The following is a 19,571-nucleotide window of genomic DNA, read 5'->3' on the forward strand; positions in this document are numbered from 1 at the left end:
CTTGCATGCATGAGGCCCTCGGTTCGATTCCTCAGCACCACGTAAGCAAAAAGAAAAAAGCCAGAAGTGGTGCTGTGGCTCAAGTGGTAGAGCACTAGCCTTGAGCTGAAGAGCTAAGGGACAGCGCCCAAGTCCAGAGTTCAGGCCCCACGACCGGACCCAAAAAAACAAAAAACAAAACAAAACAAAACAAAAAAACTGTGTTCTGTGGGAAAGTGTAGATAGTTTCAATTCCAAAAAAGGAGAAATAGAGTGAAAATACCCATTTTGAGTGTGAACCTCCAATTCCTATGTAAGTACAGGGCTCTGGGTGGGGACTTGTCTTAGAACTGTGATTTAGTGTATAATTGATGTAATCTCACTTCCCAAAAAGGTGAGATACTGTGAAAACTCCCATTGTTGATTGTAAACCCCCAAACTCTGTGCTACTACCATGCTCTGGGTAAGTGCTAGTCTTAGTTGTGTGTTCTGGTGTGTAACAAGATATAATCACACCCCCAAAAAAGGTGAGATAGAGTGAAAATACCCATCATTGATTGTAGACTCCCAAAGTCTGTGCAACTACGAGGTTCTGGGTAGGAGCTTGTCTTAGAATTGTGCTCTAGTGTGTAATTGGATATACACTCACTCCCAAAGAAGATGAGACAGAGTGAAAATACCCATTATTAATTATAAACCTCCAAAAACTGTGCAACTACAGGGCTCTGGGTTGGTACTTGTGTTCTAGGAGCAATTGGATTTGCCTTCACTCCCAAATGGGCAGAATAAATCACAGAAACACAAGAAAAATGGCAAGTCAAGGAATTAACTCCCACACAGGATAAACAGGCAACAGAGCAGTTAATAAAAATCTGAGGATACCTCTCAAAATGTTTTACAACACTACTGGTAAACACGCTGAATGAAAAAATTGAAAGCCTATGTAAGGTTATGCATGAGTGTGATGAGGCAAAAGATTAATACACAAATTTATGGAATCCACAATCAGAAAGCTGAATGAAATCTAACAAAAGGAAAGGGAGTCCAGTCAAAGTATAGCCAGTCAACTAAGGGATTTGAGAGTGCCCACAGAAAACCAAATCAAGGAGGCAAAGAAATCTATATGAGATCTAAAACAAAGCTTCAACAAAGAAGTTGAAGCCATTAAAAGTGAGCAATTAGGGGTGGGAAGGTGGCTCAGTGGTAGAGTGCTTGCCTTGCATGCATGAGGCCCTGGGTTCGATTCCTCAGCACCGCATAAGCAAAAAGAAAAAAGCCGGAGTGTTACTGTGGCTCAAGTGGTAGAGCGCTAGCCTTGAGCTGAAGAGTTGAGGGACAGCACCCAGGCCCAGAGTTCAGGCCCCATGACCGGACCCAAAAAAAAAAAAAAAAAAAAAGTGAGCAATTAGAAAAAAGGGAAATAAAAAAACAAAATAGAAAGTCTGGACAGTAGGTAGTAGACCATGCAGAAGACCGTGTCTCTGGAAGAGAAGACAACCTAGACATTATAGAGAAAGAACAGACAAGTATTCAAAACAAATAAAAAAAAAATATGACAGATATAGTTAGCATATAAAAGACACATTCAGAAAGCCTAATTTAAGGCTAATGGGTGTAGAAGAGGGCCTAGAAACAGAAGCCAAAGGTCTAGGAAATTTATTTCATAGAAACCTTGCAGAGAACTTTCCAAATATTCAAAAAGATAGGTCCATTCAGATACAAGAAGCCTTTACAACCCCAAATAGATACAACCAGAACAGGACATCCCATTGCCACATTGTAATCGACACAGGATCAATAGAAACCAAGGAAAGGACCCTTAAAGCTGTCAGGGAGAAAAGATCCATCACCTATAAAGTAAAATGAATCAGGATAACTACAGGTTTCTCAGCAAAGTCCATGAAGGCAAGAAAAGCCTGGAATTAAGTATGCCATTCCCAAACAATTATCAACCAAGAATAGTGTACCTAGCTAAACTCTCCTATAACTGAGGGAAAAATAAAAACCTTCTATAGCAAAGAAAAACTGAAACAATATGTCTCCACCAAACCGTCACTACAAAGGTATTTAAAGATGTCCTACACATAGAGAACCAACTAAAACAGGATGAAGGCAGAGAAACATCTCCCAAACAAAGAATCAGATAAACATAGACAGATCCTAGGTGACACAGCCCCTAAGAAGGTAGATAACTTGGCAAGAACTTCCAAACACCTCTCAATCCTCTCAATATTAATGGACTTAACTCTCCAATCAAATGACATAGAATCTCTAGTTGTATCAAAAAACAGGATCCATCTCTCTGGTGTCTTTAAGAAATGTACCTTCCCCACAAAAACAAACATATCCTGAAAGTGAAAGGCTGGAATAAAATCTACCAAGTGAACGGCCCCCACAGACAGGCTAGAGTAGCAATCCTAGTATCGATAAAATAGACTTCAAATTAAAATTAGTGAGAAGAGATAAAGATAGACACTACATTCTAATACAAGGATCTCTCCTACAGGAGGATATAACAATTCTAAATATCTATTCACTGAATACCAGAGCACCCAAATTTATCCAAGAAACACTACTTTACCTAAAATCACGCATAGATCCAAAGACATTGATTGACACATGGTGACTTTAAAGTCATATGGTGACTTTAACACACCACTTTCCCCACTGGGATCAACTCAGCAAAAACTCAAAAGAGGAACAGAAGATCTAAACAACTGCATAGACCAACTAGACTTAACAAACCCCTACAGAATATTTCACCCATCAGCAACAAATTACACATTCTTCTCAACAGCACATGGAACGTTCTCCAAAATAGACCACATCTTAGGTCACAAAGCAAATCTCTCCAAATTCAGAAACATTGAAATTATGGGAATAAAATTAGACCTCAACACCAAATGCTACCAAAGAAGGTACTATAACACATGGAGGCTAAACAACACACTGTTGAACCACGAATGGGTCATGGAAGAGATTAGAAAGGAAATTCAAATGTTCATGATATTTAATAAAAGTGAAAATACAAATTACCAGCTCCTCTGACACAGAAAAGGAAGTTCTCAGAAGAAAATTCATACCTCTGAGTTCTTCCATCAACAAATTGGAGAGATCTCAAACTAATAATTTAATGATGCACCTGAAGCTCCTTGAAAAAGAGCAACAAGTTAAACCCCACTCCAGGAGATGGAAACAAATAATTAAAATTAAATCAGAATTAAATGAATTGAAATGCAAAAAACACAGAATCAACAAAACATTGGTTCTTAAAAAAAAATTAACAAAACTGACAGACCCTTAGCAAATCTTCTCAGAAAAAGAAGAGAACACTTCCCAATAAACAAAGTCAGAGATGAGAATGGAAACATCACCACAAAAACAACCAAGATACAGACATTATAAGGGAATACTTCTTAAACCCTTATGCTCATAAGTTTTAAAATCTGGATGAAATGGAAGAATTTCTAGCAATATTGACATGCCCAAACCAAAATGAGTCAAACCAACTTAATGAACCCATATCAAGCATTGAAATAGAAACACCAACAAGAGACCTCCCACCCAAGAAACGCTCAGGATTGGATGGATTTACAGCTGAATTCTACAAGGCCTTCAAAGCAGAACTCCATCAATACTCCTCCAACTATTCAATGAAATTGAAAATGAAAGTTCACTACCAAAGTCCTTCTATAAAGCCATCAAAGCCCGCATCCCCAAACCAGGCAGGGACCCATCAAAGAAAGAGAACTATAGACCCATTTCTTTTACGAACATCAATGCAAAACTTCTCAACAAAATTTTGGCCAATTGACTTCAACAACTTATCAAAAAAATCACACACCATGATCAAACAGGATTCATTCCAGGGATGCCAAGATGGTTCAATGTACACAACTCAATTAATGTAATACATCGCATCAAGAAGAGCAAGTCTTTTCAGTAAATGGTACTGGAAAAATTGGTTAAACAACTGTAAAAAACTATCCTTATCTATCACCCTGCACCAGTATCAACTCCAAATGGATCAAAGACCTCAAAATAAAAGCAGATACCTTGAAAACATTACAAGAAGAATAAGAGAAATTCCAGGGCTCCTTGGCACAGGCCAAAATTTTCTTAATAATGATCCAGAAACACAACAAATCAAAGAAAGTTTAGACAAATGGATAGCATGAAACTGCAGCTGCTTGGCAAAGGACATATCTAGTAAGATCATTAGAAAGCCTACAGATTGGGAGAACATCTTCACTAACTATACAATAGACAAGGGCCTCGTATCTAAAATATACTTAGAACTCAAAAAATTAAACCCTCCAGAAACAAATCCTCAAAGAAACAACCACCCCATCAACAAGTGGGCTAAAGACTTAAAGAGAGACTTTTCTGAAGAGGAAATAAGAATGTCCAATAGACACATGAAGAAATGCTCAAACTTCTCTGGCCATAAAGGAAATGCAAATCAAACAACATTGAGATTCCACCCCACTCCAGTTAGAATGGCCATAATCAAGAAATCTAATAATGACAGATGCTGGAGGGCATGTGGACAGAAGGGAACCCTACTGCATTGTTGGTGGGAGGGTAAACTTGTCCAACCACTCTGGAAATCAGTATGGAGGTTCCTCAAAAGACTCCACATAGAGCTCCCCTATGACCCAGCAATACCACTTCTGGGCATTTACCCAAACAACCACAAACAAGGGTATACTAAAGCTACCAGCACAACTATGTTAATCACAGTCTTAATCATCGTAGCTAAGATATGGAACCAACCCCTATGCCCCTCAGTAGATGAGTGGATCAGGAAAATGTGAGATATCTATCTATCTATCTATACATATATATGAGATACACACACATACACACAAACATATATACATACATATATATAATGGAATTCTATGCTTCCATCAGAAAGAACAACACTGCCCATTTTGTAGGAAAGAGTTGGAAAAATCATATTAAGTGAAGTAACCCAGTCCCAAAGAAATTTAGGTCCCATAGTTTCCTTATTTGCAATAGTTAGTATACATATAGGATAAACCTATCAGATGAGCTGAAAAGCTCAAAGCCATGTACATATGACCAGATAAGATGATGTTAAGTGAAATGAACGAGGTCTGTCTTTTTTTGTTACTGTTGTAAATGCACCATGTGATTTTATTTTTATTTGTTGTTGTTTCCCTTATATGTTCTTTCCCCTATGGCATATCCCCTATTGTTGCTATACTGGATTTTGGTACTGGATTTTACATCTTGTATATACATTTTTCTGATCTGGGGAGGGAAAGGACATGGGACAACCCATTGCAACAGGATACCCACAGGACAGTATATTGGAGACAAACTTTACAACTTCAGGTGGGGGGGGCGGTTAGGGAGGAAGCAGTGTGGGAGGTGGGGGAGAGAATGGATAGTATAGGAGTCACAAAGGGAAAGGATAACAATGATCAAAAAGTAATGTACTCATTGCCTTACTCATGTAACTGTAACCCTCTGTAGAGCATCTTTACAATAAAATAAAACAAAAACCTTCCCCTTCTAGTTATGACCACACTTATGGTTTCTTTCTTACTTTTAAATCTATGCTACCTAATTTGCGCATTAAGTACACATACAAAGTAAGGATACAATATTTTTGCCCAGATAGCTATTTACTTGTCCCTATTGAATATCCTCATCCTCACCAGAATAAGATCTGAGAATAGTATACTAAACTCTTGCGTGCACTTGTATTTCTGGATTTCTATTTTGCCTGTTTAGTCTGTCTGTCTACTCATGTGCCAGAACCACATGGTTCTAATTACTGTAGCCTTATGTTAAGATATGCATTCTAGGCTTTTATACATGGTAAGACTTCTAATATTTTGCACATGATAAGACAGTTCTATTTCTGTTAACTAGTTGAAAGTTCAAAGGTCTAGATGATTTTGACTCTGGACAAGTAGTTTATTTCAGCTCCATGAGCCTGACTTTCATAATGTATGACTTGGAGAAAATGGTAACTTCCTTTCAGGACTGTCTGAAGGATTCAAAAATGTGGATAAAGTCAGCTGATGACTCTCAATTAGTGACAGCTTTACAGGTACCTTGCCAGATTTCAATTGCTAAGACTGTACCCAAGGACTTAACAAAAAAACTCCCCTACTATTTGTGCCTACCAACTGAAGAAAGGTATATCAAACAAACACAATTGTTCATGAAAGAAGCATTCTGAGGGGAGAGTAAACAAGGATCTTAAAATTCGGAGTTAATTAGCCATCTTCAACATCTGTTGGGCAATTACCACATGGCAGGAACTGGGGTGAGCTCTAAGAGTTAAATAAACCATAAACCACAACATCCAGTGTGTATTCACTTGTCAGGGCTCACTGTGTTGAGTCCATTGTGGCAGATGAAGGGCTGGCAATCCTTGGTTGTGACTGGGATGTCACTGTACCCTCACCAATTCCCTTGCCCACCCTGAGCCCCTGCTGACTTCTCCAGCTGTGCCACTCCATGCACAGCCTCATTGCTGCCACCCTGAGGTCTCCAATATCCCTCCTTCTACCCACTCCACACCAAACAGGTCAGTCTCACCCTTGCCAACACAACTGCCAATGTTTCCCTCTACCACATTCCCATGTGAAGATCCAAAGTCCCAATACACAGCATTATCTGAGTGGCCAGCAAGCTCCAGAATTCATTCATCACCCAATGATCAGCTAGCTAGATATCTAGATCTAGCTATCTACAGATAGATATAGATCTAATGTAGATAGATGATAGATGATAGATTAGATAGATATAGTTTATCTATAGATAGATGATTGATAGATAAATCTAGATGGTATCTAGATAGATCTAGATAGATAGATAGATAGATAGATAGATAGATAGATAGATAGATAGATAGCAAACCCATCCTGTCCCTAGCTCCAAGCCCCTTGACTTGTACATAGCTATCTGTAACACACCTTAACCTCCCTATGACAGACAGAACTCTAGGATGACACTCAATGAGTCCCATCACTGAGTGGGTGGAACCATGATGTGCGCTGGATTTTACTGCAGAGAGGATAGGGCAACTACTTCCAGGCATACAACAGGGTAACTGACTATCTCAGCTTAGGGAGCCAGAGGATTCTCCCACTGGCCTGAATGAATGTTTCAGGAAACACTGGCCGTCTCTAAGAACTGAGAATGTTTCCTACTTGATATCCCGTCAGAAGGCAGAAGCTTCAGTCCTCCAGCCACAAGGAACCAAACGTGTCACAACTAGAGCCAAAGGACAATGTTCAGTTCCTCCTAGGAACCTAGCCAGGCCATCAATGATTCCACCCTGCAGTCAGGGCAAACATTCCACTCAAGTTATACCTGGACATCAGAAACCAGGCAGTAATAATTAATGAGTGCTTTCATCAGCTAAGTTTGTGGTGATTTATTATGCAACAATAGAGAATCTATACTGTTCTATTTATCCTTTAGGAGTCCATTCCAGATGATTTCTGCACTCCTCCTTCCTCTTCTTCCTCTACTCAGACTAAGCTGGGGCACTCTCTGATGCTAGTAAACAACCTGCACAAATCTACTGTTGGGCCAGTTACACTGCAGCATCATTATTTGTTTTATTCCTTCATCATTTTTTCATTTGTCCCTTACCTTCTCTGTCTGACAGCAGTATCTTGGCCAACTTTCATCCTCAAAACATAACCTGACACCAGCTCAATGAATATTTGCTGAATGAAGGCAGCAAGGTCAAGTTCAAAGACAATACTTTTCTGCCTGGCAGATTCCACATCCAATGTCATGTTGGATACCTTTGTGCAATTAATGAAGTACACCTTGATGAAAGGTACTATAAGCCAGAGCTTCTCATGTTCCACATGCATGTGAATCACTTGGGGATCTTGCTAACCTGCAGATCTTGATTCAGGAGTTATGAACTAGGACCTGAGATTTCCAGCAAGCTCCCTACAGCTCCAAAGCCATTTCCAGAAATACCTGGACAATACACTGTGTGGCAAAGTTTGTGCCTCTCTCTAAGCAAGGAACAGTAGAAGAAGTGACAATCCAACAGTATCTACAATTATTCTATCATATGTGAGGTTGACTCCCCAATTAGAGCTAATTTTCTATGGTATCTCTATGTCGCAGCCCTCTTCATTCAGTCAACATGCAGGAGTATTACATAAATCAAGAAAAAATAACTCTCCCCCAAGTCAAATTAAAAGAGAAATAAGAAATGATGTTCACATTGATTATGTTAACCAGGCATTGGAGCTCGTTTATAATCACTGCATCATTCAAAACTAAAAAGAAATTTACAGTATGCTCTCTGTCACTCAGCTAGTACACTGGGATATTTGGCTCACACTTTATTAGCTATTGAAATTCTGCCTAGAAAGAAAAAATATTCCTCACAAAAATAACATCACCTTTCAGTTTGGATGTACATTATCCTAGCTCCCTGTGTCTGAATATCCTTAAATGGATTGAACATACATAAACACAAAGAGGTTACCATTTTTAGTATCAGAGTAAGTGTGCATATCTTTTGATACAATGACTTCATTTCTAAATAATTCTGCAAAATAGGTAACTTTAATTCCATTGGCAGAGTAGGAAAAATGCAGAACTTGGGGCTAGGTGATATAAGGTCAAATCGCATCCTGCCTATAAAGAGCTATTTAAGTTTGAACAAATGATTTCTATTCTTTGGGCCTGATTGTTCTCATCTATTAAAATACAAGGATTTGACTAAATGTTCTCCAAGGTCCCTGGCAGCTTTAACATTCTTTGCTTCTGTCTAGGCTAATTAATTATTTCATAAAGGTAATAAATCTACATGGCTACTAATGAATAGAGAATGAATTTTTAAAAGGCAAAAGGAAAAATGAGTGCTTTACCTATCCTCCCAAACAGAAGGCTTAAGGAAATCAATATGACATGAGAAAAATAAAACCATTACTGTGAGTCCCAGGTCTCAAACTTTCTAGCTCCAAAACTTGAAAATAAAGATTTAGAAAAAGAAAAAAGTAATGATGTCTCAAAGAAAGGCTGTCAGTGGTTGAAGGAATGTAAACTGAATCTTTGCCCTGGTATATTTCCTCTCACCATGGAATAATGTATCATTTCAGATGGTAGGGTAATGAGAGGGAAAACAGAAAGGCTGGATGTGCTGACTGCTCTTTCCTGATGGTGCTGAGCATGTGCTCACAGGGCGGGGCTAGCCATGTTTTGAAATTATTCAACCTATGTCTCAGTGTGTGAGTTCCAATCAAAGCAAATGCAAAGATTTCCAACTAGTGAGCGTTTCTGCAGCAATGGAGAGTTTCTGAGATCCTTACTGTCCTTTCTCCAAAAGAGCCTGACACTGCCTTGAGGGCCAACACATGTCTCCAAAGGTTCAGGGAAATACTGGAGTTCTGTTTAACAGTCACAGTAGCAAGTCTCTATTTTCTTTTTCTTTTCTTCTTCTTTTTTTTTTTTTTTTTTTTTTGGTCATAGGCCTGAACTCTGGGACTAAGTTGTCCCTCAGTTCTTCAGCTCTAGGATAGCACTCTACCACTTAAGCCACAGCACCACTTCCAGCTTTCTTTCTGCTTATGTGGTGCTGAGGAATCGAACCCAGGGCCTCATGCATGCAAGGCAAGCACTCTACCACTGAGCCACCTTCCCAGATCCTTACCTGCTTATTCAGGTTTACTTTTCAAATTCTTTTTTTTTAATTTTAATTTATTTTTTATTGTGAAAATACTGTACAGAGGGGTTACAATTACATGGGTAAGATAATGAGTATATTTCTTATCAAGCATTGTAGCCTCCTCCTTTGTTTCCCCTTCCCATCCCTCCCATTCTCCCTCTGCCCCCCTACCAAATCCTCCCCGCCCCCCCCCCACCAAAGTTGTAAAGTTCGTTTTCGACATAAGGACTTTTACTTATTGTTGTAACAGATCCACCTGTATCCTTATTTAAACGACTTGTTTTTCCCCTTCCCCTCCACAAATTATACCAAGATCAAATACAGCAGGGGTTATACTGTGGGGGAGGGACATACAAAGCAACAAAGAAATAATCTTATAAATGCGTTAGAAACAATCCCATGAAAGAAAAAAAAGCATTTGAATACATAGCTTAGGGTTCATTTCCCTAACATCACCTTATCTGACCTTTTCTGCTTGACTCAGACATATACCAGTTATTGCAAATAAGGGAAACCATGGGACCTATGTTTCTTTGGGCCTGGCTTACTTCACTTAATATAATTTTTTCCAAGTCTTTCCATTTCCTAACAAATGGGGCAATGTCATTCTTTCTGATGGAGGCATAGAATTCCATTGTGTATATATACCACATTTTCTTGATCCATTCATCTACTGAGGGGCATCTGGATTGGTTCCATATCTTAGCTATGGTAAATAATGCTGCAATAAACATAGTTGTTTCTCTGAAGAGGAAAGACAGATGGCCAATAGACACATGAAGAAATGCTCAACCTCCCTAGCCATAACAGAAATGCAAATCAAAACAACATTAAGATACCACCTCATCCCAATTAAAATGGCAAAAATCAAGAACTCTAATAACAACAGATGCTGGAGGGGATGTGGACAGAAGGGAACCTTACTGCATTGTTGGTGGGAGTGTAAACTTGTTCAACCACTTTGGAAAGTAGTATGGAGGTTCCTCAAAAGACTCCACATAGAGCTCCCCTATGACCCAGCAATCCCACTTTTGGGCATTTACCCAAATGTTTACAAACAAGACCACACTAAAGCTACCAGTACTTTTCAAATTCTTTTTCCCTGAGCAAGTATAGAACATGAACTGATAATAAGTGAAATTAACGTTTCAGATAAAAATACAGGAATTTGTGGGACTTTTTCTACTGCTCTACTGAAATTTGACATGGCCAACAAATAAAAGAAAATGTTTCCACTATTCAAGTAACTGGAAAAACAGCTACCTCTCTGAATGAAACCTCCACAGTACTTGTTAAAGCATATTTGGGGGGAGGGATAAAGGGGGAGATGGGAGGGCAGGGATGGGAAGGGGAAACAATGGAGGAGGCAACAATGCTTGGTAAGAAATAAACTCATTACCTTGCTCATATAATTTTAATCCCTCTGTATAGTATTGTCACAATAAAAAACGTACTAAAGAAAAAAATCATATTTATAAAACAGGGTGGAGGGTAACAAATCTACAACGGCTTTGTAAACTTCACCATTCACCAAATGACACAAGTGTTGGGGATGAATTATTGAGATGAAAAAGAAGTAGGAAAGAATAATAAGAAACTATAATAATCCTACTCTAAACATGTTCTCTATTTCAATGCAAGGGATTTCACCAAATTCTGCCAAAGTTAAATAGAGCCATGGCTTCCTGCTGTCATTTAATCCATGCCATTGGCCACTATGTCAAGTACAGCTTCTATGTTCTGCCATCATGACCCACAGAGCTAGCTTAGTCATCGGATAGTCTCATCCAACACCAAAGTAAGTGGAAAGAGTCTGAAAGATCCTCTATGACGATTCTTCTACCAAGAAACTGAGCCCAGACTGCTGAAAGGATCTATCCTTGATCAAAGCGAATAAGCCAAAGCTAAAACTAAATCTAGACATTCTAACCCCCATCCCATTCCATTCCATGTTCCCACTACAACACCACCAACAGCAACATCTACTGCAGTGAGATGAGTCATTAGCAGCATACCATCCATCACAAACATCATGCTCACTTCCAACCTCACGTCTTTGCCAATGCTGTTTCCTTGGCCCAGATCATAAAGAATCTGACCTCCCAATTTTGTTTGCCTCAAGATTAGGAAGTACTAGATGTTAATATATAAAATAAGTTACATTCATTCAGGGTGCAACTAACAGGATAAAATAAAACATTTGTTACAACACAGTAAGAAAATGCTACAAAAGGGTATCTTAGACTCTCTTCATCTCTCAAGGTCAAATTCAAAGCCCTCAGGACTTCCTTTTCTCTAGAATATGACCATAACACCTAGGGTGACAACCTGCTGTATAAGTACTTAGTTGTACTACTCTACTCTACATAAGTTAGTTCTCTTGTATTCAGTAAAACTCTCAGTTCCTTGAGAGAATGAGAAATGTTTCACAAATCTATTTCCCAAAGTTCACCACTCAGTAGTTATGTATATCTTATGATTTGAATACAGAAAGAAGAATGGGAACTAACATTATTCACTGTCAGATATTGTATATACTTAATTATAAGCCATAAGTTTTATTCTCACACAGTCAATAAATTGCCCTTTGTGGCACATGTGTCTTTATGTGAGAAATTTGTAGATATGTAGCTGTAAATTAAGGGGTTTGTGCTCAGAAACACCCACATATACAGCACCTATCTGTAAAATCACTTTTAAAAAATACTTCGTTTCTGTAATTGCCATCTACTTAGATTATGATGGTCAATGCTAAAGGCAGAGGGTTAGGAAAGCTAGCAAAGCCATCCAAAATGACACTGGTCTTTGTGCTGGAAAGGCCTAATGGGTCAAGAAGTCTCAAAAGAGGAGAAAAACCTCAAAACTCCTCTTTTAGAGGAGCACTACAGATACCAGTGCCAGAAATACAGCTTGACCCTACAGGAGAATCAGGTAAGCAAAGATATGAGGTGGGTAATAAACCCCAACAAAAAGAGGCCCAGAGGAAGCTGTGAGTTTAGAGGAGAAACACAGGGGACCTCTCTGGAGGGTGATGTTGGAAAGCAATCAAAACTTACTTAAGAGCTGGGAAGGTGGCTCAGTGGTAGAGCACTTGCCTTGCATACTCGAGGCCCTGGGTTCGATTCCTCAGCACCACATAAGAAAAAAGCCGGAAGTGGTACTGTGGCTCAAGTGGTAGAGTGCTAGCCTTGAGCTGAAGAGCTGAGGGACAGTGCCCAGGCCCAGAGTTCAGGCCCCACGACCGGACCCAAAAAAAAAAAAAAAAACTTACTTAAGAAAAAAAGTATATACTCTTTAATCTGACAGTTCCACTAATAAGTTTTTACCTATGAATCATTTGTAAAAATATTCCCAGTGACAAAGACTAAGCCTACTAGATAAAAGACTGACTGAATAAACACAAAAATACAAATGCAACTTAAATGTTTACATTGGGGCACTACTCAAATGATGTATAATACATTCATAAAGAATAAGACCAGAATCTCAAAGACCTGCACGATAATTACAATAAAACAAGGTACACAGCAGGTAGACTGTGAGCCCATTTGGGATATGCATACATAAGTGTGACACATGTGTCTGCATGCATGCAGGGTAGGAAGTGTACCTTTCCTTTTTTTCCTTTATAAATATACAACCAACTATGAACAATGGTCACATCTTTAAGAAAACGTTTGGGTGTTAACAAATGTAAGGGGATAAGGTAGCTGAATGCCAGTAGCTCACACCTATAATTCTAGCTGATCAGGAAGCTGAGATCTGAGGATCACAGTTTGCAGCCAGCCCAGGCAGGAAAGTCCATGAGACTTATCTCTAATTAAACACCAAGAAGCCAGAAGTGGCACTGTGGCTCAAGTGATAGAAGTCAAAAGCTCAGGAACGGCACCCAGGCCCTGACTTCGAGCCCTGGGACTGGCACAAAAAAGGGGGATATTGAGAATATAGTAAGGAATTCACCTCCTCTTTTAATACATCTGTAAAATTTCACATTTGAATTATATGCTTGTATTTTTTAAAGTATAAATAATTTTTAAGACTATGTGGAAATACATAGAAATATTAGCCCACAAAGACATGCATTGACAAATATTATTAGCATCTAGACATCACTGAATATAAAATTACTGTCTCCAAAGCAGATGGTTAGGAACATTTACTAGATGTTTTATGTGCATAATTGCCCAGTGGGATTTTACTTGCTTGAGCAGAAATGCTACTTATAAAATCAGGAGGTTAATGCAGAAATTAAAAGGATTCATCAGTATCTCAAGGAAATCTAGTGAAATCCAAACATGACTTTCTCCTGAAATCCAAACATGACTTTCTCCTTCTCCCTGGTAAATTCTGCTCCAGATGTGAGCAAGCTAACTGTATTATGCCAGTGCATTCCACTCATGAAAATGGGTATGTAATTGGCAGTGTGACAGTTCAACGTGAAAGTCATTGTAAGTGTATGCCTTTTTAATTATCCAGTGTGATTATCTGTTAAAAATAATGATATGTTATTTGTAGACACTAATTTTAATCTCAAAAATAGCAGTATGTTTCATGTACCTCAAAACCTAAATCAGTAATGCAGCCCTCTGAAAACTCATTTTCTTACTCTTATTCCAAGAGACCCATTTTCAAGGAGGTGCAAACAGGCACAATGAATGTCACTAAACAGATATTCCAGGATTCCAGTGATACATGGTTTATGCCGAAGGTGCACATATGTCCATGTAGAGCAATTCAAAAGTAAAGTCTCAAAGCAGGGCGGGAGGTGAAAATGATGATAATGGCATCAGGATTAAGCCAGAAATAGAGTTTGCTTTTCAGAGAAAAACTGGAAATTTGTTCATGTAGACCAAGATGACTGAATCCTGAGACGAGGGGATAATGGTACTAGCAGCTTTAAAGGAAATGATGTTGATCTTTAAAATGGAAAATATGTTTAGACTGAGGGAGGTGGTCTCAAATGTTAAAAAAAAATTAAAAATCAAGAAAAAGTACAATTGCTAATAATGATTAACTTTATAGTATCCTCAGTGGGTCTGAGCCACCTAGTTATTTTTCTGGGATAATTTCTCAAACATTTGCAGCATCAGAATCATCTAGATTGTTAATATTTAGGTTGTTAAAATGTTCCTAAAATATCTATTTAAAATTGCTGGGCCTCACTCCAAAGTCTCTGATTCAGTAATTACTCTTTAGGGCCAAGAAATTTGTACTTCTAATGACCTCCCAGAGGATGCTTGTGCAGATAATCTAGGCCAATTCCTGGAGAACCACTACCCAGGAACAGCTGAGGACATACAGCCTGGAGTGCACTTGTCTCTTTTGGAACTTCTTTTTGTTGTTGTTGTTTTTGTTGTTGTTGTTGGCGGTGGTGGTGGTGGTGGTGGTGGTCATGGCGCTTGAACTCTGGGCTTGGGCGCTGTCCCTGGGCTCTTCAGCTTAAGGTGAGCGCTCTATCACTTGAGACCCACAACACCACTCCCGGTTTTCTAGTGGTTTTTTGGAGATAAGAGTCTCACAGACTTTCCTGCCCAGGCTGGCTTTGAACTGTGATCCTCAGATCTCAGCCTCCTGAGTAGCTAGGATTACAGGCATGAGCCACCAGCATCCCGCTTTCTTTTGTAACTTCTAAAAGATGTCATCAACCTGCCCCTAAGGAACTGGCCCTGTGCTTATCAACCTACCTTCCAGAGAGGCTGAGCCCCAGGAAACAGCTCAAAGCTGGCTCATCAAACCCCCATGTACCTGGCACTGAACCACAGAATACTTTATGTATATTACTTTGCCAACTATAATGTATAAATATACAACCACAAAACCACACAAATAGCTATAACACACACACACACTAGTAAATGATGGTAGCCCGTAAAAAGATCAAAATCAGAAAGGTGAAATAGTCGACCATCCCAAAAGCTGCCACCACAGGGGTCTGCTGGCCATTCTGGCAACATTTAAATTTCCAGGAATACATAGTTATAAGGAAACAACCACTCAGGCAAGAAAACCAGGTGACTATACATTGCTATGAAGGTATTTTAGGTGCAATTAAAAATTCTGAGATGTGGATGGGTTGCATTCAATCAGTTGAAGACCATAACAAAAAACACTAAAGTCTCTGAGAAAAAAAGACAATGTCCTTCTACTGACCTGGGACTTAAGTCTGCAACATCAGCTTTTCCCTAGACCTTTGGCCTGCCCTACAGATTTCACACTTGTCGATTCTTTGAAATAATTCTCTAAATATACAGGAAGACAAACTTAAAGATGGACATCCATATTGGTTCTGTCCTCCTGATACACTTCATAATTCTCCATTTCTTTCCTTGATTAATGGTCAAGGGTCTCCTTTGACCTATGAAGTTAACATTACCTTTTATTATGGAAGTGAAATAAGCCAGGAAATTACATGGGACTCTTACTCACATCTGGAATCTACAAGGCTTGACAAAGAAGTGGAGTGGAATGGTGGTGTCCAGAGGCTGGAGTGGGTGGGGAGAGAGTATAGAGGACAGATCAACAGGCACTAATTTGCAGTGAGCTGGGAGGAAGAAGTTCTAGGGAATTATTGTACAGTATGAGCACCACTGATAACAAGAATGCCTGTACATTTCAGAAAGCTAGGAGAAAGGAACTGAAAACTTTCTACCAAAAATAAATGAAAAATTATCCAGGTGCTGGTGGCTCACACCTCTAATTCTAGCTGCCAGATCTGAGGATCTGAGGATCCAGGTTCAAAGCCAGCCTTGGTAGAAAAGTCAGTGAGACTGTGAGACTGTCATCTCCAATTAACCAGAAAAAGCTGGAAGTGGAACTGTGTCTCAAAGAGTAGAATGCTAGCCTTGAGCAAAAAAGCCAAGCAACAATATGAGGCCCTGAGTTCAAGCCCCAGTACTGACACAAAGATAAAGGAGGAAAAAAACAACAACAAAATGAAAAATGTGAAGGTACTATTTAACTTGATTTAAATATGAAATAATGCATAAGTATATTTTAACAATAACATTACATGATACCCAATAATATAAATTTTTTTATGATTTTCCATATCCTTTGAAAATAAACTTAAAGAAAATAAAAGAGGGTTGGGGATTGACCTAAGTGTAAAAGCATTTGCCTGGCAAGTGCCAAGGCCTTGAGTTTGGTCCTCAGCACAGAAAAAAACAAAGTAAAATAAAATAATTACCTTTTCAAATGGATCAACCATTTGACTGGTCAAATGGACCAGTCTCTTACACTCTATGACAGGATATGTAAAACTTAACTACCACCAGCAGCTTTGGGGGAATGAGCTGTGCCTTTAGGCAGATTCCATAACCTAAAGGCACCATGCACCGCAGCAGCAACTCTGCTAGGAGAGGTAGGGAGCTCACATCTTACCAAGCATCCTTCCTGGGCCACATGCTCTTTGGAATCCATGCTAAGCTTCCTCTTCCTACTGGGCTGTTTCATGGCCACTGCAATACTCCTTAATAGTGGGTTTCTGCAAAACAGCACCGCATGGAAAGTTGAAGTATGCGAGTACAGTGGTTTTTCCTCTTCAGAATTACAAAAATAAACCCAAACTGTTGTTGTGTTTGGGCTAAGATTTGAATGTGTCCTTCAAAGGTTCATGTATTCAAAGCTTGATTCTTAACGTTGCATTGTAGAGAGGAAAGCTTTTTATAAATACAGCTAAGTGGGGCTGGGAAGGTGTCTCAGTGGTAGAGCGCTTGCCTTGCATGCCTGAGGCCCTGGGTTCGATTCCTCAGCACCACATAAGCAAAAAGAAAAAAGCCGGAAGTGGCGCTGTGGCTCAAGTGGTAGAATGCTAGCCTTGAGCTGAAGAGCTGAGGGACAGTGCCCAGGCCCAGAGTTCAGGCCTCACGACCAGACCACCCCCCCCCAAAAAAAACATACTGTCCTTAAAAGGAATCTAATAGAGTTCTCATGGGGACCTCAGTTAGTTTCCAAGAATTGTTTGTTTGTTTAAAGTAAAACATGATTACAGACCAGATTGTGTGAACCTGTAATGCCAGCTACTCAGGAGACACAAATAGAGAAAAAGGAGGTCCCAAGCCAGCTAGGAAAAAAATGCTGGTGAAACATCATCTCAATCAATAAGCTGGGTGTGCTGGTGCATGCCTATACTGTGGTCACAGCTGTATAGAGGGTCATGGCCATAAGCAGAAAGACTAAAGTCTGTGCAAAAATGCAAAAGCAAACAATGCAAATAAAGACCCCTTTTTAAAAAAGGGGATGTGAGTATGGTAAAGCATCTGCCTGGCAAGCATGAGGCTCTGAGTTTAAACCTCAGTACCACACACACACACACACACACACACACACACACACACACACACACACACACCCCACAGCCTGGTCACTCCTTGCCCACTGTGGCCTCCCATCCTCCTGTGCAAATGCTCACTCCTACCACCATGATGCCATTGCTACGAGATGAGATCTTCACCAGGTTAACGCCAGCACCATGCCCTAAGAACTGTTAGCTAGTATTCCATGATAGTAACAAAGCACTAACACACATGCTTCCAATTACTCTTCATACATTGTTTGCTGACAAAAAAATTCACTAATGCTCTTCCAGCCCCTAAGATAATAATAAAAATAATGGAGGAACAAATGGGATTCCTATCAAACCGGGGATTTCTATCACAAAGAAAATAGGTATTATGATTTTGTTCTTTATCTATGATAAAAAATGATTGTTTTCTTTTTGCTGAGCTGACTCAAGCAGTTAGAATCCCCACCATCTCTCCTCGGCCACGGTACTCACGTAGTCTGAGAGCCCACCAGTGTCAAGGAGAAATGATTCTTGATAAGAGGTATCTGCAGTCATGCAAGACATAGAACAGCCATCTGAAAGACAGAAATAAGAAAAACATCACCTATTTACATGACTGTCTTCCAGCATGTTAATAAAGAGTCCTTAACATTCTTTGAGGTGGATACTGGTAATTCTATGTACTAAGGAGGTGGAGACTAAGAAAATGATTGAGGTTCAAGGCCAGCCTGGGCAAAAAAATTTTCAAGAATTCCATCTCAACAGAAAAATATGGGCATGGTGGTATATGCCTGTCATCCCTGCTAGGGCAGGAAGTGTAGGACTGAGGCAAAAGTCAGCCTAGGCAAAAAGGGCTAGAAACTGGCTCAAGTGATAAAGCACAAGCCCAGCAAGCACTCAGCCCTGACATCAAGCCCCAGTATGGAAAAAAATGATTTGAAATGAGATTTCTATAGAGCAGAATAATCTGAAGAATCAAGTATGAATACCAATAGACCAATTATTCAAAAACAAGTCACATTAAACACTTTTATCAACTGATGAATAATTGTTCCATAAAATTTACCAGCCCTGTATCACCTACACTCCCATGTTTTAGGATCATACATCCAATGCTTCATTGGTATATCCACCTGAACAACGACCCTCTAAATACGATGGATGCAGGCTCTGGTGGCTCACACCTGTAATCCTAGATACTCAAGAAGCTGAGAGCTGAGATTCCAAGCCAGCCCAGGGACAAATCTGTGAGAATCTCATCTCCAATCAACCAACAAAAAGCCTGAAGTAGAAGCATTGCTCAAGTGGTAGAGCACCAGCTCTACCAAAAGTCAACTCCAAAAGTCAAATAAGATCACAAAAGCCCTGAGTTCAAACCCAAGTACTGACTCAAAAGAAAAGAAGTAAAGAAAAAAAAAAAGAAATGCTAGGAACATAAACTTACTCACAACTGAGGCCCTTGTTTACTCTTACACAGGACCACTTAGGTCTATTCTCTCTCTCTTTCTCTCCCTCTCTCTGATGACAAGATCTCGCTCCCCTCTCTCTGATGGTCACACTTCCATGACAACTGGCTACTATTAGCCCACAGTTGACCTTACAGTTGTTACACTGTGCACT

The 19,571-nt window shown here is 39.5% G+C and overlaps 1 protein-coding gene across 1 annotated transcript in view; it reads right to left on the reverse strand.

Annotated features, from left to right (window-relative positions):
* The window catches only part of L3mbtl4 (L3MBTL histone methyl-lysine binding protein 4), a 310,153-nt gene extending 291,658 nt beyond the window's left edge, over positions 1-18,495 (reverse strand). The window contains exons 1-2 of the mRNA XM_042699191.1: positions 18,444-18,495; positions 17,048-17,150 (exon numbers count right to left, since the gene is read on the reverse strand). Of these exons, the coding sequence (XP_042555125.1) occupies positions 17,048-17,119 (72 nt within the window). The 5' untranslated portion in view covers positions 17,120-17,150; positions 18,444-18,495. The remainder of the gene's footprint in view (positions 1-17,047; positions 17,151-18,443) is intronic.
* Positions 18,496-19,571: the final 1,076 nt, after the last annotated feature.

The sequence above is a fragment of the Dipodomys spectabilis genome, unplaced genomic scaffold (assembly GCF_019054845.1).
Source record: "Dipodomys spectabilis isolate Male_0828 unplaced genomic scaffold, ASM1905484v1 ptg000235l, whole genome shotgun sequence".
Lineage (NCBI taxonomy): Eukaryota > Metazoa > Chordata > Mammalia > Rodentia > Heteromyidae > Dipodomys > Dipodomys spectabilis.